General features: G+C 42.6%; 1 protein-coding gene across 3 annotated transcripts; it reads right to left on the bottom strand.

Moving 5' to 3' along the window:
• Window positions 1–442: 442 nt before the first annotated feature.
• impdh1b (IMP (inosine 5'-monophosphate) dehydrogenase 1b) lies at window positions 443–21,894 on the bottom strand. 3 transcript variants are annotated; one of them, XM_083650507.1, is made up of 16 exons: window positions 21,803–21,894; window positions 20,225–20,323; window positions 19,977–20,057; window positions 14,504–14,552; window positions 11,656–11,757; window positions 11,412–11,486; window positions 10,993–11,199; window positions 10,787–10,874; window positions 10,494–10,693; window positions 9,213–9,303; window positions 8,987–9,082; window positions 4,555–4,698; window positions 4,296–4,440; window positions 4,056–4,199; window positions 3,863–3,946; window positions 443–2,629 (listed from the first exon to the last, which is right to left on the bottom strand). In XM_083650507.1, the coding sequence occupies exons 2-16, from the start codon at window positions 20,320–20,322 to the stop codon at window positions 2,608–2,610; spliced, it is 1,626 nt and encodes a 541-aa protein (XP_083506633.1). In that variant the 5' UTR covers window position 20,323; window positions 21,803–21,894; the 3' UTR covers window positions 443–2,607. The 3 variants fall into 3 exon arrangements, with proteins under 3 accessions (XP_083506633.1, XP_083506634.1, XP_083506635.1); XM_083650508.1 differs by having other exon boundaries at window positions 444–2,629; window positions 19,977–20,054; XM_083650509.1 differs by lacking the exon at window positions 19,977–20,057 and having other exon boundaries at window positions 452–2,629.
• Between the last annotated feature and the right edge of the window lie 1,524 nt (window positions 21,895–23,418).

Genomic DNA, 23,418 nt, shown 5'->3' with positions numbered 1-23,418 from the left:
AAGACTACTGATATTAAGTCATACACTTTTAAATTCAGTAGAAGATTGTCATTCAATATCATGTTGAAATAATGGAATATTAGGTTTGTCAAACTTGGAACTCTTGATATGAATTAGAAACATATATTTCACTTGCAGCAATGGTGTAGCAGTGACCTCTACTGGCAGAATGCATATATTACCATATTACATTAATCCTCTATATTAAACACCAATGAATTGTGCTTCTAAACAGCCTCTACTACTCTACAGACAGCATCTTCTATGACCAGCTAAGCTTACTAATTTATTTAAGTTTAAACATTACTTTGATCTCAATACATTGTCTAATAAAAATTAGTTTTTATAACATTTGGCTTCTCATTTACTCAAATGTGCACTTCAACCAAATCCACACTGCTGTGCTATGATTTGACAAATCATCTCCAATGATGAGACATAAGTCCATACACAGTTTAACTTTTATTTACTCTTTACAATATTGAACAGCAAAAGCAACATACTGTAGCTCTATCGAGTATCTCACTGTAAACAAGATCTGTTAGATTCTTCAGTAATATTCTTCAAAAATCCTGTCAGATTCATCACATACTGAGAGTCTATTCAGTCCATGTAACAAGCACTCACAGTTTTGGTTGTTGATATATTGGGAGCAGAAGCCTAATAATTGTTTTATATATACAGTATATATACTATATATATATATTACATGTTTTGCAATTAACTGAAAGCTGAAATAATGCAAGTGCAGCACTAGAAACTGCAAATGCATACCGGTGCTTTTCAGATGGATTAATAGGACTCGGCGTTCTCAATCAATCAGATAGACATTTTAAAAACCTGGATTATCTCTTTAGGTGGGAGACTGAAAACAAGCAGCAGCCATTCCAAATGGATATAGGTATATATTTCTCCATATATCTTCATGTACATTATTTTCTTGCAAATTCAGGTCAACTGCAAGAGCTTTGTTAGTCAAATGAACCCTCTATAGGGCAAAGTACATTAGCACAATACGGAAAGCGACTCAACTCTTACAGTCTGGGACATTCTAAAAAAACAAAATGAAAATATCACATCTGGCAAAAAGAACATCCATTACGAACATGTTAAACAAGCCTCCTCCTACACATGGCTGAATGATAAGAGTTAGCTATCGTGTTTCAAAGTAAGAAAGGGAGGCGAGAGGGTGTATAGCGCCATGCATTCAATGCATTTTCAGGATGTTAAGACTTTCCGCCATGTGCAGCCTTTATCCATCCCCGTTTCAAGGCATATCTCCGGTAAAAGGAACAACTATTTGTGACGATCAGACAAACTGTGCCACATTCTGCAAAAGGGCAGGGCAGGACTGAACAAGTGACAAATTAACAAGCAACTTGTTGACCTAATTTTGGTTTGGGAGTTAAAAAACAAGACTGTCAGAAAGCGTGTTAATACACTTGGCAGTATGTATGCAATTAGAAAAAAGCAGAATATAAATACAGCCATGTTGTGGCTTATTGAAAAAAAATCATGCATATCAAAAACCCTTCATGCTCAATTCAGAATTAACCCCCGAGTCTATACAGCTTTTTTTATAAACGTGTTTTTCTAAAAGTAATCAAATTCCGGCCAGGGAAATTCTCCCCGTCAACAACTATCGCTGATTGACACAGCTTTTGGTCCCTTCCGTGCTTGACATAGAAACACTATGCATTGAGATGGGACACTGGATATTTGGCTCAAGACATCTTTGAGGGGTAAATGACGCCACAGTAAGAAAGACTGTTTATGCTTGAGTCTTGTCCACTGATTGCAGGTGACACTGTAACAGTAAGGTCTACATATTGCCACAGTAATCATAACCATCAAGATTTCGTACCTCAGGCTCCAAGTCTTCAGTCACAGAGAAATTATTTGTCAGAACATGAGGCTACTCTTCTTCAAGTAACCCACATGATTTAAAAATGCAGCCAACATAGGACAAAAAACAGGAAGAAAACCGGAAGATCGCCCCGATACACTTGCACACTGAACATAGCGAGATAAGTGTCTGTTTTCTGTGCATACAAATGTGTTGAGATTTGGGATGTTTGAGGCTTCCGACAGGGAGCTTTGCTGGTCAGCGTCAATCCCAAAAAAGCCAAAAAGATGCTGATGGGATTTGCACCATGGCTAAGAAGACAAAACACACAGTGCACCTTCACTTGATTTGTCCCCATACGCACTTCTATACTGTACAACACACACATACACTACCTTCATTCACCAAACAAGCACACAAGTCATTCTCTCACTAGTAACAACATACACACAAGTGGGACAGGGTGCATACTCTCCATATGGGGGTGTGTGTCATTAGGAAAACCCTGATGCTCCGCTTACTGAGTGCATAATCCCAGGTGTTCCCGAGGACATGGGTGTCTCACTTCTCTGCCACGCCTCTTCCCCTCCCCAAAGCTGGTTGGGATCGGAGAGAGCAACAATGGATGCGAAGAGGGGGGGGGGACAAGAGGGCGTGACGGGTGGTGGGTGTTTATTCAGAAGTGCCGGTTACGTTTGGTCGCTGTGGGAGTGGGTACGTCTGGCGTGACTCCGCCCCTGTGCTGCAATCTACCCCCTCGCTCAGTAAAGCCGCTTCTCGTAACTGTGGAGGCAAAGGGGGAAATGGGAGAGGAATCAGCGTTTGCAATAGAAGGTGCCGTGCAGGCGTGCGCACTGGACCTGTGTTTTTCACATCAACGCTTTGGAAACCATGTCGAGAGCCCTTCCAATGACAATGAAAACACAGCGCATGGAGTGTTTTTGTGTGTGTTTTGTTTTGTTTTTCCCTGCCGTCGCACGCAGCACAGCTCAGGACGTCTGTTTGATGATGTTGATTGTTCGCACTGTAAAAATGAAAGCCAGATTATTGGCAATTCTGGCAGCAGCAGAGTTTAAGATACCCCTGTCAGGAGAAGGGGTAGGAGGAGTGACATTGACGAGCAGTGCACTTTTCCTCCAAATGTTGAACTTTTCTCAGCTTGAGACGCCCAGAGCGCTCCGCCTAAAAACACTAGCCGCCAAAAGCACTTAAACGCCAGGTGCGGTCCTTAAAAGAGGAGCGCTCCTAGCACGTGCTTACGCATAGAGAATGAATTGCAGAAAGGCGCTGGCTCCTCAAAAACACAGGTCCAATGTGAACAGCCCCTAAACCACCATTTGTCCAACCTGCTACAACTGAACCAACTGCAATTCACTATAACCCAGTGACTGTATTCCCTGCTGAAACACCACAGGTTTGCTGGATAAACAATACTTAGCGGAATAAACAATCTATCTAGCATAGTGTTCCTGCATTTGTCACAGAACTGCTAGCTACTGTTGGTACCCTAAGAGCATCTATGGAACGCAAGGGGAGGATAAGTTTGGAGGAACAACTATGAGCAGAGACACCAAGGAAAGCAACGGTTACAATATTGAAATGGGGAGGGGAGGAGTAAACTTTTGCCCAGTGACAGGCAGATGACACATTTGGGAGCCGTTGCTCTCACTGTAAAACCAGACACTACATTTCCACATATACAATTACAAAGTCATCCAATGTCAGAATTTTAAAGAGGAATTTATGTCTTGCAATTGAAAAAACAGAAGTGCTGCAATAGTGACCCAATCAACCTTCACTTCACAATTCTATATGTACGATACTTACATGGGACAAATGAATATCTATGACAAGAGACAAAAGAAACAAGACATGTTTGGATGTCTCAGGAGTTTCCATTGCTTAAACGTTGTGCTCTACACTAGCACTACACTACATATCAAAGCTTGTTTCATCCTTTTTTCTACCAAATTGATATGCCCATATCTGTGTTTGTGTGTTTATTTTTGTACTTACGAGTGGAGTCCATGAACTCCTCCCTCCACCTGTGCAGACATGGTTCGCTTCTCAAACTTGAGCTCTCCAGAGTACATCATGGAACTGAGAAAGGTGTGAACACAGTACAAGATGACGCATATGAACATAGCAAATAATATGAGAACGAATTATCTACACAAACTGGCAACCAACACACCCACACTACTCTCACCGGAGGACAGAAAGACTCTTGGCTCCTATGTCCTGGCAGCCGTGTTGGATGCCAGCGATCAGGTAGGGGACAAACTTCTGGATGGATCCCTTGTCCTGGACCGAGCCTGACACGCCCTGGGCTACTTTCACCTTGTCACCCTCACTGTGGAAAGAAATCACCCAATCAAGACCTTGATTGAATTTAACGGCAGGTAAAAGACAACCAAAAGTTGACCTTTCATCTATTCCCACCACATACCTGAAATAGCGTTTCTGGCTGCTGGTGCTCTTCTCCATGGCATCCAGGGAGCCCATACCACGGTACTTCTTCAGCCGCACGCCGTCTGAGAAGAAATACTCGCCTGGAGCCTCAGTGGTTGCTGCAAGCAACGAGCCCATCATAACTGGAGTGGGAGAGAGGAGAAAATGGTCATTGATTTGTCTTAATTTACCCCCGACATAACCTTCTGTTCAGAGTCTCAAGGTTCTGTGTGCCTTGACGGTTCTTCAAACTTCACCTGTTGATGCTCCAAGAGAAAGTGCCTTCACCACGTGGCCCACGGTCTGAATGCCACCGTCGGCAATGACTGGCACACCAAAGCGCCTGGCGTATTCTGCCACCTTGTACACTGAGGTCCCCTGGGGCCGCCCACATGCCATCACTACAAGGGAGACGTAGAAAACACACTGTATCTACCATTGCCATGGAAACAAATCTCATAATATACTCAAGTCAGGTAGTGCCGAGCAGAACGAAAGGATGAAAGGAAATCATCTGCCAAAACAAAAGCGGCAGGGGTGTAGCAATATGTGTATTCGTATTGAACCGTCGCATTGCAAACCAAACTAATCTTTCACTACTGAACAGTGCAAGTCTTCTACAAGGATATCATGGTAAACTAAGGCCATGTCCACACGGAGACGGAAGCAATCTTTTTTTTTTTCGTTTCAGAAAAGTTTTCCATAAACATGGAATCGTTTCAAGAAATGTGTGTATCCACATGAAACCACTGAAACCGCTGTAGAATAACAGAGAATAAGACAATGTCGTCAATAATGGCATACAACCTCTAGGGGCGCACAGTCTATAATGTGTATCTCACTGTAGCGAGCAGCTTAAACCCTTGGCTTTGCGGGGAGGTTTGCCATGTCGATGAATAAAATGATTAAACCTACAGTATACAGGCAAATGCAGAGCTGTTCAGCAGGGCTGATGGTCTCCCTGTAGCCTACAATATAGAACGTTAACTATCGGTGACGTTCCTGATATCATCCACTTCCATGATCTTTAGACATGTTGCAAACACATCCCAGCGTATTGGCCGCTCCTGCACATCACAGCACAGGCTAAATGATGCAACATAAATATACATTTATAAACTCATGGCATAAATGTGTTTTTATTGAAAAAGTCGCGTCAAGTAAGCTAAAGTCTTGTTGGAGTGGACACGAGCGGATATCACAGACATCACAGTGCAACCGTGTGTTCCTCAAACCTCTCACTTCCCTATTCACGTTGTATTTACGAGGGCTATATATAGGGCAAGCCGAGTATTGTCGGTTACACTCAGGGTTTACATTTCATTTCATTTCATTTTGTCCAATATTAAAATATTCCAGAATTGCATGTTGTATTAAAAATAAATATAATTTCTATCTAACACGTTAAGCCTGATTTTGTTTGTGTTATTGTAAAAATTTAGCCGCTGCTAAGCCTTCTGGGAAATATCCGATGAAGGGAGGGGAGGGGTGGATGGGAAGAGTCAGCTGTGTGGAGCCCTGGCCTGAGGATGTTGTCCGTGTCCTCCACTTGTTGCTGACGGTGGTAATAGAGGAGCATTATATTTTGCTGCAAGATCCCCAACAGGCTCAGTAGCTACTGCCATGATTGTTATTGTTGCTGGTGGAGAGAGGTGGGGCTATGGCGTCATCGTTTCAGGAAAGATGCGTATGGGTTGTAAACACGGAAATGCAAGGGTGGCGTCTTCAGATTTAATCACTCTGGGACCCGGTTTGAAAAATTAGCGTATACTCCCAGAACGTATAGTCCCAGAACGCGGTTCCATCTGGACGAAACGTCTATATGACAAAAAACTTTAGCGGATACACCTAAACTCGTCTCCGTGTGGACATGGCCTAAATCTCAGAGGAAAAAGATGAAAGGTGTCAAAAAACATTGTGATAAATTTAAATTTAAAGTAGACTGAAAAAATAATAAAATAAATAGGCAAAATACAATAAAAGTCAAACCCAGTGGGCAAGCCCACCCCCTTTCCCCTGAAGATGCGGAAGTCTTTGTTTAAGCTGTAATTCCTCAAATGGCTACTTGAGGCAGGACTCAGAAGTCCCATCGTTCCTGTTAAAAATGCCCCACTTTGTAACTAGGGATGTCAACGGTTAACCGTTAATCGATTAACCGTCGCTAACGTCGTTGTTCGGTTATTGCTGTCGGTCTATCAGTTAATATTAAAAAAAAAAAATTTGGTCTATTTACTCAATGAGCTCATGCCCAAACAAGGCGTGTCTATTTAGATGCTGAAATGTTAATGCTTTTTGTGTTAGAAATTCTAACACAAAAAGAATTTGTGTTGAAATGTTGATGCTTTTTGTTAATGCTTGTTAATGCTTTTTGTGTTAGAAATTCTAACACAAAAAGCATTAACATTTCAGCATCTAAATAGACACGCCTTGTTTGGGCATGAGCTCATTGAGTAAATAGACAAAAAAAAAAAATTTTTTTTTTTTATATTAAAAAATTATGAATTAACCGATAGGTTAATCGATTATTAGCGTCGGTTAATCGAAAGTGAAATTAACCGAAAATTGACATCCCTATTTGTAACGTAATTAAACATCTTTACAGCCTGGACCGAAACACGGTTTTGGTCTATTTAGCTAATTTCACCTTTTCATAACAACTGTGGGGTGGGGGGGGTCATATCTTATATAACTCGCCCGTTTAGAGTAAAGTAGATGATAGAAAAGGGGGTGATTGACAGATCGCCTGTCCAGTGGTCAAACCAAGGAAATTTCTCTGGCATTTCTACTTTTTTGTTGTATCGAAATGCCGAACCATGACACAACTGGGCTAACCCGACGCTGCCAGATGGACGGTTTAGCTCCACTTACGTTTCACTAAACCAGTCAATCTGGGAATGCAGTAACCCGACCCGCTGACGGAGGCGGGCACTTTTTCCAAGCTACTTGGCAGGTGATTGGATGACCCATCTGTCTATCACCACTGGTGCGTGTCAACTTCAACCAATCAGATCGCCATGCCTCTGACGTAACGTTTGCGACCGGGGTATGAGCCTGTTGAAATGTTTGTTGCTAATTAGCGGCTAACAGCAGCCAGGAGTGTTTGGCTACGCGCAGCGAATTGACGAGTGGCCGTCCCTTGCGCTATTAATAGTTCATTGATGAAAACGGAGCCACGTGTGTTTATTTACTATGCTGCCTCACTATCTCCGTATAAGAACGTAAAGTGCTTTTGCGCAGCTTTGTGTGTGTGTTTTGTGGAAGCTAATGTAGGCTAACATGTGCTCCGGCTAGAGTGATGTGGGCTGGGGCCAGAGTTATGATTATTGCACGGGAATTTCCACAAACTAACGCATGAGCGATTAATAATTGGATTGGATTAATAAATGTTTTGATATTTTGGAAATGCTGTCCAGTTGAGAAATAACTTCCGCGGCGGCAGCCATGTTTTTTTTTTTTACTATTTTTTTCCTGATTTTTTATCCCATTTTATACCCCATTAGTGCTCATTTGATTTCTCAATCCTGGTTGCTACTCCATCCTCTGCCGATCTGGGGAGAGCCGAGACTGGCTCCATGCTTCCTCCGAGACATGGGCAGTCAGCCAGACGCTTCTTTTCACCTGACAGAGGAAGCTTCACCGGTAGGACATAGCACGTGGGAGGTTCACGCTATTCCAACCAGTTACCCTCCCTCTGAACAGGCGCCCTTAACGATCAGAGGTGAAACCACATTAGCAACGAGGATATTGCATGTTTTTGTGAAGGGGGTTCCTATATGAAGGAAACCCCCGGGAGGCACAGGGAGAACATGCAAACTCCACACAGAAAGGCCCTTTTGCCGACCCCACCCGGGCGGTGGGCACTCGAGGACATGCGGACGGGCACGCATTCCTTCAGCGTTCACCTCGTCCCCAGGTGGGAATCGAACCCACGACCTTAGAGCTGTGAGGCGATAGTGCTTACCACTGCACCACCGTACCTCCGCTGGCGGCGGCAGCCATGTTGACGAGTGAAAAGAACTACAAAGACCATGTACCCACTACTTGCCCAGACGCTTCTCAGTAGCCTCACACAGAAAGCCCGCCTAAGGCTGCCGCTGATTCGTCGAGCCGGCCATGGTTCGACCAATCATCCTAACTGCCTGTGCATGACAAGATGGATTACGTCGAGAGAATCTCTTTTGATCTCGTGAGGTTATCCATCTTGCAAGCAAGGTTACAACTGGGCTGTATCAAAGCGAACCGTGAATTTTGGAAACAGTTACACCCCTAAAACATGGCGTTCTGTTTCGGTAACAGTGCCAGTGAGCGCAGCATTTGGGTTCATGTCCTTCAACTGCAACGTTTCGGAACGTGACCCAGTCTGGGAGATGGGAAGCTTGTCCCCATGGCAACCCAGAACGGGGCCTTGGCAGATCACCATGACAACTAGGCCTCTGGGTATTTGTTACCGTTAGCAACTGATGGCCTTTCAGTTTCACTGTAGCTCATAGCCCGGTTAAGAATAGGTGTAGTAATGAGAGATGCACTTTCCTATCACTCCTGCAGTTCATGATTTATATGCCCCTATCAAGTCAGTCTTATTTCACACACCAGAATCAATTCCATGCATGCTCTTTCAGTACTAAGGCAATAAGACAGAGAGATTTTGCTGTGTTCAGATTATGGTTATTGTAAAAGCGGGGTGTGTACCTTCCTGTGTGATGCAGATGGAGCCACACCCCATGCCCACTCTCAGAGCATCCACCCCAGCATCTATCAGGTTCTTGGTCTGGGATGCTGTAACCACTGTAGGGGAGGGAAAGGACAAATAATGGACTGGAGATAACATATTCCATTGACATTGCAAGGAAGCTCGCAAAAAAAATACAGAAAGATCACATGACCAAAACTATAAGTATACTTGAGGAAAACTCACCATTGCCGCCCACCACTTGCATCTCTGGATACTTCTGTTTTATATAATGGATCATGTTGATCTGATACACTGAATTGCCTTGTGAAGAGTCCTAGAAATACAAAACCATTCATAATGTTAAGTATAGTGAAACGCTATTAATGACATTGAATATAGCGCTCTTACTCAAGGGATTAATACCCCGTTCAAGACAACTCGGACCGCCGGAAAAAATGGGTTCAGTCCTGTAAAAAGTGAATTGAACGGTCGTTCAGGCCGGAAATACAGCTCGGAAATTTGAGTATCATTCAGAGCTCCAGTTTCTCCGAGTTGACGTCACAGCCACATCAAAATGGCAACTTGCATCGTTAATGATAATCACATAATTATTATAAAGAAGTTTGTTGACGTTTTAACACACAATTTGAGGTCTTAATTATGTAATGTTAACGTTTCATATGTGTTTGTGTCATCTGTGTTTCGCTCTGTGTGAAATTCAGCATTCAGCATGTTCGGTTAGCATTGTTCGCTAGTAGGTAGCTACCATGCTAACGCGGGTTGCTATAGCAATAGTTTGGGTTTGCCCCCGAGCGGGAGGTGCAGCGTGAACGCAAATCTGTCAGGGCCGGAGGTTCCGTGTTGAAACTTACGTCGGTCCGAGTTGTCTTGAATGCGGTACCGTATTATAACTCATATTTATCCCAAATCAATTCCAACATATTACTTGTGCATACTGGGAACCTTTAAAACCATAAAGTGATTGCACTGTTTGAGCAGTTAAGCGATATACCATACGTATGGTAGTCTAAGAACAAATCCGCACAGAATAGGCAAAAATAAAATTGTCTCTATACTTCCTGTAATTGCCAAGTCAACGATATATCAACCTACAATCAGGGACATCATATTGTAAATAAGATCTCGTACAAGCTCAAGGTACAGTGCTGGATGATTATGTATTTGTTAGGGTGTATATAAACTTCAGTTTGGCACATTAGCAAATACAGGTCAATTACATAAATTAAGGCCATAGAATTTGTGGGAGAGAACAACCATCCTTGCTTCTTCACTGTCCATCAAATACTACGTGAACAGCTGCACTGCGCCTTCCCATGGTTGACCTTGCATAACACCCCCCCCCCCCCCCCCACATTTCTAGTTTATCAGAGGAACCGATCATGAACAGTTCCCTGTGGTCTTCAAGCAACCTCTAGTTCAACCATCACCTAACCTTGTTCACGGCTTTCTAACACTAGAAGGTATGACAACAACACATACATTAACCCTAACCCCACAACCCACCAGTACAACGACGTCTACTCCAGCCTGTACCAGCAGGTCCAGCCTGTATTTATCGTCCTCCCTGGTGCCGACGGCGGCCCCACACAGCAGCTGTTTGCGGGAGTCTTTGGAGGCCAGAGGGTAGTCTCTATTCTTCTTCAGATCTGTCCTGGCAATAATGGCCACCAGCTCATCGCTATCATTTACAATGGGAAGCTTTCCTGGTAACAGAGACAGTTATTCAATAGCTTGAAAAGATCAATGAAGTATTTGATGTTTAGCTGCTAAAGTTACAAACTATAAAGTGTGTTTACCTTTCTTGCTCCGCTGTAGAATATCGTTGGCTTCTTTCAGTGTAACACCGGATGGAGCCACTACTAGCTCATCCCTCTTCGTCATAGCCTAGGACATTACCAACATAATTAGCACATGCAGTTATTTTATTTGAATGAGTGATACCATTACTGTCATTCATAGTCTAACAGACAGAAAACTTGCAAGCAACGGTCCCAATACACACCTCCTCCAGAGGTCTGCCGTGGTCTTTCTCAGAAAGGAAGTCAATATCTCTAGAGGTGACGATGCCCACCAGCTTGCTGCCCATCTTGCCTGTCTCTGTGACTGGAATGCCAGAGAATCCATGTCGAACCTTGGCCTCAAACACATCGCCGATAGTGTTGTGTGGGCTCATCACAAGCGGGTCTGTGATAAAGCCTTGCTCGAACCTCTGGAAACCAAGAGAAAAAGTACAATGTGAGAATTTGACTTAACTATGAAATTTGCTGACATCTTTATCTTTATTGTTTATTTGAGCAGGGACAGTACACAATAAATATATTGCACCAGAAATAGCTAAAAGCTCATTTGCATCTGTAGTCCATTTCTATGTACTTACGTTAATGAAAATATTAATATAGGATGTTGATAACCTGGCCTTACCTTGACCTTGCGGACCTCGTTGGCTTGGAATTCTGGTGTGCAGTTGTGATGGATGATGCCAATGCCTCCCATTAGCTACCAAACAAAAAGGTATGAGATATTTCAGAATTATGCAATACAGGGTATTATTCATATAACTGCAATACAGGGCATTATTCATATAACTATGCAATACAGGGCATTATTAATATAAAGAGGATGCCCTTCCTTGATATTTCAGCAGTCAGACGAAGCAACATCTTACCGCCATAGCGATGGCCATGGCTGACTCTGTGACAGTGTCCATGGGGGAGGAGATGAGAGGGGTCTTCAGGGTGATCTTCCTAGTGAGGGCAGATGTCAGGTCCTGAACAAAAACAGAGAAAACAAAAGAACATGAAAATACTTCTTATTATATTCATCCTATTTAGTTATCCCGTATACTATTCAGGCAGAAACGGTCTTGCATAAAATATTTAGAGTACCCTAAACGCTTGCCACCATGGATGTATTAAACTGATTCCCACTGGTAGATGAATACAGTTACAGGCCTTCGAATTTGTCTCTGGTATTCTGCATATGACCCACTAGGGGGCAGACTAAACCAGGGTTTTTCTACAACTGGTTAATGCCTCTAAATCTGTTTCAATGACAAAAAAAGGACATGACCTCCCAGAGAGGAGGACAAATTAAAGTGCACAAAAAAAACATAGGGCACTTCAAATTAAGACTAACAGGAAGGCCCTTTATGACAAGATACAACAGACACTGTTTTATCTGATGCATCTGACAAAGTGTGCATCTGTCATATGTGATTGATTTCGTGAAGCAAAATTCAATGCATAACCCACCAACAACACTGTTTCAAGCCAAGTCCCTTCTCAAGGACACAAAATTAATAGGGATGCACGATATATCGGCAATCATATCGGTATCGGCCGATGTTAGTAATTTTTTAACATATCGGTCATATTGGTATCGGTCAGATGTTGCAATGATAATATCGGTTATCATTATCAGCCAAATTCTTCACATTGATATGAAATAATGCAGTAAATCTATGATTTATGGGCTTTTCCAAAGGCTTTGCAAATAAAGAAATGCATAACTTTTTCAAATTCAGTGTTAACGTGTTTTTCAGTATGTACAAAATGGGATGATCATAAAAATTTGGTTTTATACAGATCATATCGACATCGGTAAATATCGGTTATCGGCCATAACAGCAATGTTAATATCGGTTATCGGCATCGGCCAAAATTTTCATATCGGGGCATCCCTAAAAATTAACATTGTCTGAAGAATCTATTGATCTCAAACAGCCACACATTTACACTTTCACTCCATGCTGATTCATTCCCACAGCAAGAAGTGTCAAATATGTGCTTTCTTACAGTGGGATAATGGCATTCCTCATACATGGGAAAACCGAGCAACTGAGTTTAACGGCATCCAAGCTTATATTCCTTATCTGTGACAGACATAAACTATGGAGGCTGCCTGTTGTCTTTCTCAAGGGTTCATCTAGGAGGCAAAGGAAAACAGCCAACACCACTTCTCCACTTAGAGAGGATAACTGCACTAACCCACTAAATTCTATTGAGAGTTTAGAAACATGTCAAGAACATCACAACCCTAAAATACATTCCCACAGCGGCCCCACTTCACGTTTCTAACACCTCACTCAATGCAGGCGAGCCACAAAGTCTATTACCAGCTTGGCCGTTGTGCCCTAAAAAATGTGTGACACCGAAAGCAAATGGCCCCTCAAATGATCAAATTCCAAGCCTGCAGAATCAACTTTGATGACTTGGATTCAACTCAGACTCTGGTAATCGGGACTCGACTCAGACTCTTCTTTGGTGACTCGGACTCGAACACTTGGGACTTGGACTCGAGATATAGCGACTACAGCACTGCCACACACTATTAAATACACATTTGACAGGCATTTTTGCGGACCGAAAAGGAAGCTCCTAGCTGCACTTGCCATCCCTTGCTATGTTAACTTTTTTCCCATCCCGCCTCGCGCCAACTAGCTGCATACGCCACTGTGTATATGTATATCACGTGATGATGATACAAGTGAACTGTCAACCTGCGCAGTGCAGGTCTAAATTTTAAATTAGTAATACAAAAAAACATATTTCGTGCAATGTTAAGACATATTTTGGGATTTTTATAAACATATTCTTAACAATAGCCAAAAACAGAGTAAATTCCAAAACACTTCCAAAATAGTTTTTCAAATTCCATAACTTTTGCAGGAATTCCATGACTTCCCTGTTGAGACTAGCCTACAGAGTTACTGTGAACATGAACTACTCTATTCAATGCTGCGACTGAGTCCAAATGTGGAAGCATTTGAGTTATTCAAGCCTGAATAGGCTTGCTATCCACTGGAAAACTAGGGCAAGACTTTGTGGAGACAATCAACCCATGACAACATAGCAAGGCAGACGGGCATCTTGCACAGCTATGAGAGCGCTGGTCAACTGAAGAAAACAGGGGGAGATTAGAGATATGAATTAGTTTAAAAGCCGGCTGAGATGGTCAGAGCAGAAGAAGCGGATTTCACCTAAAGCCCAAGATTAACTCTCCCGTCATCTTCTGAGGTGGATGAGCAACCAACCAGACACAAATGTAAACACAGGGGTGCGCGAGCAGCGAGTGGGCGACCATGTCGGGCAGAAATACCATGGCCACAGGAGGGAGGAACGATGCAGGCCAGAAACAACACTATTTTTGTAAAAGCTGCAATTATAAAATGAAGTTGAGGTCTGGAGGGGAGAGGGTTGTTTTGTCTGCACTCTGCACTGCAATAAAGCTTATGGTTTTGGAAGCTTACGGTTTTGGAAGTTGCTCTGGCAACTGGCAAGGATAGTCTGTGCTGACTGTCTAGACGTACGATAACGCGCCTTTGTTGTTTTATCATCATGAGGGGCGTGGAATATGACATGGACAAAATTAACAACAGGCCTGGTAGGGTCCCTATTCAGACAGGCCGGTGTTGCTTACTTGCAATACTCCTCTGAAACTGATAACAGGGATTTTATTCTTCTATATTCTCAGATATATACTGCACTCATATGCAGTGCACAGTGCACACTCACCACTTCGTCTGAGGTAAAGTCGATGAAGCCGGGTAGAATCAGGAAGTCACTGAAAGACATAAGCAGAGTGGAAGGTCAGGGGATCATTCTGACAGGTTAGCTCAGCTGAGAGGACTGAAACTTAAGGATTGCAATAAAATGGCAACAAGAATGTTGCCAAGACCATTTTGTTTTGACCATTACATAACACTTTGAACAGTAGTAAGTAGAGGTGCACCGATCGATCTGCACGCAATCTGTATCGGCCGATTTTGACCTCAAATATGCGATCGGCTGATTGCAGATATTTCTTTAATGTTGTCGATTGCATAGCCGATCATGCTGCACGTGAGAAACATGAGGCAGCTCATTTCTCCGCAGATTTCATCAGTCAGTGTTTTTTTTTTACCCGTTTTTCCACATTTGTTGTCTGCGCAGCCCACCACACAACAGCTTTTAGCTATGTTTAATTCAAGGAATGGTGTGTGGAAGTGAACGGAGCTTTTCCCCCGTGATGGGCGTGGCCTATTTCATGCAGTGTCTCCATAAAAGAACATTCTTCTAGCTGTTTAGTTCAACAGAGTCTTGTGCCCCAATTAAAAAATCATGTTGGCAGTTTGCTTTAGCCTACACAATATAAAATATTGATGTAGAAAAAATAAAATGTGCTGCACTTTCAATTTGATGCATGAAATGTAGGCCTATATGTAAAATGGAAACTGTTCTATAATAGACTGCTATAGCTGCTTAAAGAAAAATCTGTGATCTGTGATCGGTGGGTGATCGGTAGGGCAGATATTTCTCATAGGCGATCGGTGACAAAAAAGGTGATCGGAGCACCCCTAGTAGTAAGTCATATTTGTGATACCAACTATTCTGCTAAATATCTTCATGTCATTTTATATTATGAATAGCTTACAGCCTCTTTGGAGCAGTGAGGATTGAAAAGCAAAAAATAAAATAAAAAGAAATCTGAGTGCTACTGAACAAGATGGTATTTTTGAATGGAGAATAGGTGAAAGATAGGGGAAATTACAACATTATTGGAGGGCTTACTGTATATGTACATTTGTCAGCAACAAAATATTACTGTTCAGGTTGTACAGTAGTTAAGCAATCATGAGACATCTATAGGTTAATTATTGTCACTGGTCAACAGTGGCTGAAATGTATGCTAGTTGTGCAAAACGAGCAGATTTTAAAATCAAAAGTTCTTCAAACGGCCCCTGGCAGATGGGTTATTCTCTTTGCCTGATCTACTTCTGTATGACCTGTCTGCTAACATTACAAGCTGGGCATCATCACATTTTAGGGCTTCCCTGCGCCATATTGTTAAACTACTTTTTCTTTCCTGTCCCTTTTTTTTTATATCTCTTGAAAAAGCCTCAGCTGAGCTTTTTCAGCTTTCAGCCTGTATAAACACAATGAGAGGTAGAGCTAGACTAAGAGCTAGACACAGGAATGATGTATTCGTTTTTAACAGACGACTATGCCTTTGGTGGTTTGGCAGATGCATGTGAAAACAGCCAGGGGGAGGGAGAGAGAGAGAGAGAGAGAGAGGGGAATAAGGGAAGCTTTGTTGTATGTCACCGGGTGTGAGAGTCTGTGTTGGGGTGGAGTTGTTGATTGAGGACGACGGAGGAAGCCGGGAGGCAAGGACAAGTGTATAAAGTAGATGGTGAACGGTACAGGTGAACGGTACAGGTGGACATAGAGATGTAACTTAGTCTAAATGGGAGTGGGAGTTGAGAGAAGAGTAATAGAGGAAGGTAGAGTTGCCTTTCCAGTAACAACCCACTCTCATCTCTCCTGCCTCGGTGTGTGGGGGGAAAATGCAGGCCTGAAATAGACACACCAGCTGGGACAGGGAAGGGAGGAGTCCTGCCCGTTTCCCACCACTCCACTCCGGACTCCATCCAGACACCCACAAACATCAACATGGGGACAGGCGGAGCCGGAGAGGCAAGCACACATTATGAACAGCCACAAACCTCGGCTCCCAGACAGGGTTCCTGAATCAATTCTATTTTTTACAAATGTAATACTGAGTTTAAAAGCGAGACTGCATCCAGTTCCGCTGTTAAAAGTCACTAGTCAAATCTCTCAACCTCTGCTCCTTTGCCTATAAATAAATACTTTGTCATATTTGTGCAACCACAGTCAATTCCCCGGTAGGTTCTGTGGCCTCTCTAAACAAAACTAACCAAGAACTTTCAAGCTAAATATTACAATAAGTGTGAGGATATGTATAAGTAAAATACCAGGTTAAGACTTATGACTTTGTTGCATCTCTTATGTTCCCCATGGGCTTTGAGTCCTAAAGAAAACACTGGTGAGGTAATGTCCGATCATTTGAATGTTAAATGTAGACAAATCCCTTATGCCGACCACGCGAGTGTTTCAGACTACTAACAGCTGCAGTAAACTACAATAGGTCTTCACCTGACAGTGCAGATGCCTGCATGGCTTTGTCCTGGGCATAATGTTCAACATCAGTGGTTGCAGATCTACAGCATTGTATGTCCAAACCCAAAAGGAGTGAGTTGAGTTTAACAAGATCAAACTCAAGGAGTAATATCTGACTCATGTCACTTTATTTGGTTTGTGTGACAAAATAACCTATGGGTGATAGAAACAACTTTCCATTACAGGTAGCAGACATTTTGAATAATGGAAGAGCATTTGCTTCAATCTGATTTGTCATAGCTAACGCACTGTGTATTGCCTTCCTTGCAATGTCGCCCCTGCTACACATAATAATAAACTAGTTAATGCAGGTTCCTAGAACCAGTAGGTCCTACTCATCAAGAACTTTAGTAGGAGTGTACAAGTAGAAATGATGTTGATCAAGAGTCTTCAGATCTTTATAAAAGAGATGGGTAGGACTCAGGAGGAGGTCAGAAAGAATTGCTGGTTGCTGCCCCCAAAGAAACCTAAGAACCCCTTCCACCATCGTCTACAAATAGCAACAAAGCGGAGGTTGAGTTAGAGGACAAACGGCTTGTATGGAATGACATAGAATCTTTCATCCTCTGAGCCTCACAACTAGGGATGGGGGAGAGTACTCGGGTACTCGAGTACTCGTTTGTAACGAGAGTACTCGAGTACCGTTTCCGCTGTCCGGGTACTCGCCCCACCCCCCTCCCCTATAAAAATGGCCGATCTAACGTTAACAGCGTCTGGCGAATCGCCAGCAACACAGACGTCCATGTATATTAACGCAATCTATATTCAGCAGATGTAAAATAAACAAGATTTGATTGCAGTTGTTTTTCGTTCATGGCCAATTTATATATAGATGTGCAAGCAAAGATGGTAACGTTAGATGTTTTTTACTCGGACGGACCACTTTGACTAACGGACCCCTGACAGTAACTTTGTTTACCATAGCCAAACGTTCCGTGTTTCACCACGGGCGGGGACCATCACTCGGATGTTGTTGGTGGTTTTTGCGGTTAACGTTAGCGAACATTATTACTGTTTGCAGTTATCATGTTTGCAGTTATCACTTTTTGGCAGAACACCAGAGTTTTTAATAAGTGGATTTACTTAACAGTGATCAAGAAGCAGTATGGAATGATTACCGACATGTATTGGGAGTTACTTTTACTGAGGTAGGCTAACGGCTAACACCGGATCACCTTATCACAGTCAATCTGTAAAAACTAAAAAGTGCACCAGGCAGCGCTTTTTCCATGCAAAATTGGTAATGTGTGTGAAGTTGCTGTGAACAGCCCCATACAAAGCAGATCACCCCTGCTCTCATCACAGGCATTTGGCGAATGCTAATGGTAACTGCTTAACATAGCCAAACTTAGGATCTTTCATGTGTGTGTGTCGTTCCCCCGGGGGGGGGGGGGGGGAGTACTCGAGTACTCTTTCATAACAGAAGGAGAGTACTCGAGTATTTAAATCCCTTACAATGCCCATCCCTACTCACAACCCAACCATCCCAATTAGTTCACATGATGGTAATTCAGACAGTCATGTGCTCAACCTTTCCTTCAGCCATGATGCACTTAATTACAGTGTAGAGGGGCTATTCAATCTCACACACACTCACTCAAACACACCGTTACGTTTCGTATTCAATTATCTTCTGCGAAGCAGGACTAGAAGCCTGGAATGACTGAAGTAAGGATTACAACTGATAGAAACCTTCCAACTGAAATACATTCAAACGGTCACAGAAAATCAAAATGTGAAGTCAACGATATGCCCGAATGTACTCAAATCTCTCAAATGTACTTTTGATGACGTTCTGCAGACTGTGTTGGTTAGGTAGTGACGGCACAGCATTCCTAACAAATAATAATAAACACTCCAACAAAACCAGCTCCCATGGGACCACCAGTGCTGATGGAATGTGGAAAGTTCTAACACTAGATAACGGTCTTTGAGGGCACAGTGAGGCATTTTAAGCATTGGCTGTAGTGATGAAGAAGCAAATGAAGAGGCAAAGCATTGTGATGAGTTAAGGAAGGTCTTGGAAGGGCAACAAGATGAAGAGAAATGGCATGCTTCAGATGTCCCGACCACTACAGCCGAGGTACACAATGCTTTGCTTCTTGCTCATTTCAAAGAGATCAGGAAAAATAAGAATTAAAAATGGTATTTATGAGGATTAATCAAAAGAAATAATCAGGCAAGTAAAAATGTGTGATGAGTTCATCTATAAAGTAAGGATGCACGATATATCGCAATCATATTGGTATCGGCCGATGTTAGTCATTTTTTATATATTGTATCAGTCTGATGAGCAAAATAACAGCAATGTTAATATTTGTTATATCAGCCAAATTTTTCATAGAGAGGAAACAATGCATCTATGATTTATGGCCTTTTCCAAATTTTGGGGAAATAAAGAAAGACATTACCTTTTTGAATTCAGTGTTTACATATGTATTTCAGTATGTACAAATTTTGATTATCATAGAAACTTGTTTTTATATCATATCAACATTGGTAAATATCGGTTATCGGCCATAACAGTAATGTTAATATCGGTTATAGTATCGGCCAAAATGTTCTTATCTGTGCATCCCTACAATAAAGCATACCTCATTTGTCAGCAGTATGCTTACCAGTAGTAAGTGGGGATAAGAAGTTAGCTAGCCCTGAGAAATTAGTACTTAATTAGTACTTGTATGGATGTTGTTCAGGTGCTTCAATGAATGATGCTAACATGCACTGTGATGGTTAGTTGCAGTTTTACTGTATCACCACTGGAAGCAAATATCCTCCCCATGACCATAATTAGGTTTAGCATTCAAACATGCTCTCACTTTACCTTCATCGTTCATACATATTCATGAAACCACCTTATTCAGGTTCAGATTTTGGCATGGCTCATAAATGTTGTCTTGTCGAATTCAAGAAGCTTTAGTGGGACACACATTTGCTTCCCCTTCCCCTGTATGAACTCATCATTTGGAAAGACAGGACTTTTAACAGCACAGTTTCAAAATTGTTAGAAGACAACCATGTTACTCACTTGTAAGTCAACCCATCTCCTTTAGAGCATAGCTCTTCAGCCGTTTGACCATCGGAGACAACACACTCTTGGTCAGATCTGCTGGTTCAAAACGTGTTGGCCGTTACAATGCGCCGGCGTGCACACTTCACCCACCGTTGCGCGCAAGTGAGGCGTTTGAAATCTGGAGACCTTACTTTGAATGATTTTGATTTCAGTGAGATTGGGGAAAAAAAGGTCCATTGCATTTGTGATGCAGGCAAACTTACTTGTAAGTGAGGCCATCTCCAATAGAGAAGAGCTGCTGAGCTGAGAGTCCGTCCTCAGGAACGTAGCCTGTACCACCACTGATCAAGTAATCCGCCATGCTGTCAAATGATAAGGAGGATCAAATGAAACAAACTGCACAGCCCATGGCTGGAATTAAGATATTTCACTACAGCCGGCCAAATGATGCCTTGCAAGAAAAGCAGACAGGCAGAGCTCTGGTGACCTTCTCAGAGGAAGACATAACCATGGCAACATCAACATCCCCCCAGTCAAACTCAGGTCAGTGTGCCTGGGCAACAGCTGTAGGATGCAATTGATTCCTCCCCTTATGGAAAAAGAGCCATACTAAACCTATAATAACATTTTAGGCGTGTATGAGACACCTATCTTACCGGGAGGGGACTCGGGTTAAAGAAAAAAGATTTGCAAAAATAAAGCCATTATCCCTGAAAATAAAAACTGGGGTGAAAGAACAGCACATGATTCTTGAAATATCGCATTTGTCTCGGCTTGATATACTGGCCTGGTGACCTACATTGATTGTCTCAGCAGTAACGTTAGCTAGCGTTATCTGCTTGCACTGAGAGAAAAGAACAACTATTTCATGGCAGTAATGCAACATCCGTGACACATTCTCAGCGGCTCCTACCATCACATCATCATGTTACAGAATCACTCAGTGATGCACAATGGAGTTTGGTGTGCAGTCCTCTACACAAAAGACAGCGGCTACATGCCAAAACAGTCTGGGTGTGCTTTGCTATATGAAAATTACTTGGTATGCAATGCATACATTGCGGATTAATAACGTTAAATCTGGCATATGAGGAGATCGCACAAGCTGCCATCGCTAAGTGGAATAATATCCTCGGCAAGCAAGGCGCCATTCTTAGTCAACCAGAGGTTCACCCAGGTTCACCTCTGGCAAACAGTGATCTGTACTACCATGACCTCATGTAACGCTTAATCATGAGGTCATACATATCTACGCTAACTACTAGCAGCATACTAAACACACAATTAGTTATATATTTCGGAAAGCATTGCTTTTTACCCCACCCATCATGATTACACAACTTACCTAATAATAGTTTGATAATAATAACGTTAAGTTACCTCAAACACATGTCAGCCTGAATAACGTTAGGTAGGCGAGTTGGCTAACATTACATCCAAGTGAAATGCTTCATTCACTGCCTTGCATTGCACGTTTATACGTTTACACTTTCAGACATGTGGTAGCTAACGTTAGCATATAGCAATCACGTTAACTGTTATAGCACCTAGATTAACCGCTAACGCTAGCTCGACCGACTAAAAAACATTGATGAGGCTTTTTAGGCAAGCAGTTTCGACTTTAAACAATGTACTTCCCATGTGGTAACGTTGAGTGTTTAAAACTAGGTAGCGTTAGCTTTCTGGTTATCCAACATCTTTTCCTAGACTGGCTAGCTAATGTTAGCTACCTCTTGAAGCAGATGCCCACGTTGACCACGTTCACAGGAAAAGCAACTTTCCATCTGTGAATGTGGAGAAGTCAGCTTAAAGAAGAACGATGGGGACAAATATCCATTTACCTTGAAGGACAAACCAGGCCGAAAGACTGATCGCTAACGGCTCCAAGGTGTAAAAGTGTGGTCGGTGGTAAAGTGAAGTGGAATGGACTGCCTGTCTGTCGCTGTCTGCAGACAGTGCGTGTTGGTGTTATGTACTGCTGGCAGCAGCGTCACACATCCCCATCGCAGTACCCCCCGTTCACACAGAGGCGTGTTTAACCCGCTGCATCCCGCTGCTGCCAAATCAATCAGCACCACCATCATGTCAAAAAGTATCCGTATTAAACACAACAAAAACAAATGCACAGCGTTTTAGTTTTGCTCACACACGCGCGCACGCACGCACACACACACACACACACACACACACACACACACACACACACACACACACACACACACACACACACACACACACACACACACACACACACACACACACACACACACACACACACACACACACACACACACATATGGCTTGCCTGCATACTTCCTGTGCATCCTGCATCATGCTTTCATTTAGCCAAAATATGCCTACTGTATTCCGAGACCTTATATTGAAACTGGACTGCACAATCTGACTTCAGTTCAGACATGTAAATTATACATCCTCCTGACTATTGATTAGTTGGCCTGAACAGCCAGCCAAGCATTTTATTTGTACAAGACACAATCAATGTGCACATGTAGAGGAGGCTGTGGCCCAGGATGGATAGGCTACTACTGACTGTAAGCCCTATACTTTCTCACTGATTAATGGTAAGAGCATGATGTCGAGTTTTTCCCTCCACACAAAAGCCGATTTACATCGAAGTGAATCACATTTATTGTGTTATCCTGTGGTAAGCCTACTGCAGCCTGCAGACATAACAGATACGCTATGTAAAATGCATTAGTGGACCCAATACTTGATGGTCCATGCAATACAGTAGTACAAGTGGGAAATGAATACAGTACAATATCATAGATATGGCCCCACCACTGCTTTAAGTTTGGTGAATTGTTTAAGAGGCTGTGTTGGAATGACCAACCACAAGCTCATCAGTATGAGAGACAGGGGTTCTGTATTGTGCAAGGAGTGTGTTGGGTCTCTGACATGGGTTTCAGTGAGAATACAGGTTTTAAGGCTTGGGTTTCGTAAAATCTTCTCTGTGGAGCACATGGTCCAGGATGGATTCAGGAAAATTGCACAGAAGGACTCACAGTATTTGTATCCCTTTAAAATTTCAGTAGGTGAATGTTGTGCAATGACAAGACTCACGAGCAAAGACATAAACAGACACACACACACACACACACACACACACACACACACACACACACACACACACACACACACACACACACACACACACACACACATCCTCCAGCCAACATGCAGTGTGCACTTGCACACACTCACATATACTTGACAGAATATCAGCATGCTTGTCACCAAGCTGTCAGCGCCATAAGTGGCTGAATAGGGTCGCTCGCAGAAAGTGTCTGTCCCACAACCACAAACAGGACTGTCCTGTCTATCTGTCCAAACAGGACCTATCTATTATCACCCATTCTGCATCACTATGCATTAGTGAAAGCATGGATTAAAACAAACATGTTTTTCAGTCCAGGATCTGGAGTTTGTTCCCTGC

The sequence above is a fragment of the Poromitra crassiceps genome (genome assembly GCF_964638095.1).
Source record: "Poromitra crassiceps genome assembly, chromosome: 2".
NCBI lineage: Eukaryota > Metazoa > Chordata > Actinopteri > Beryciformes > Melamphaidae > Poromitra > Poromitra crassiceps.
Note: the sequence above shows the minus strand (reverse complement) of the source record. Positions and strands in the feature narration are given on the sequence as shown.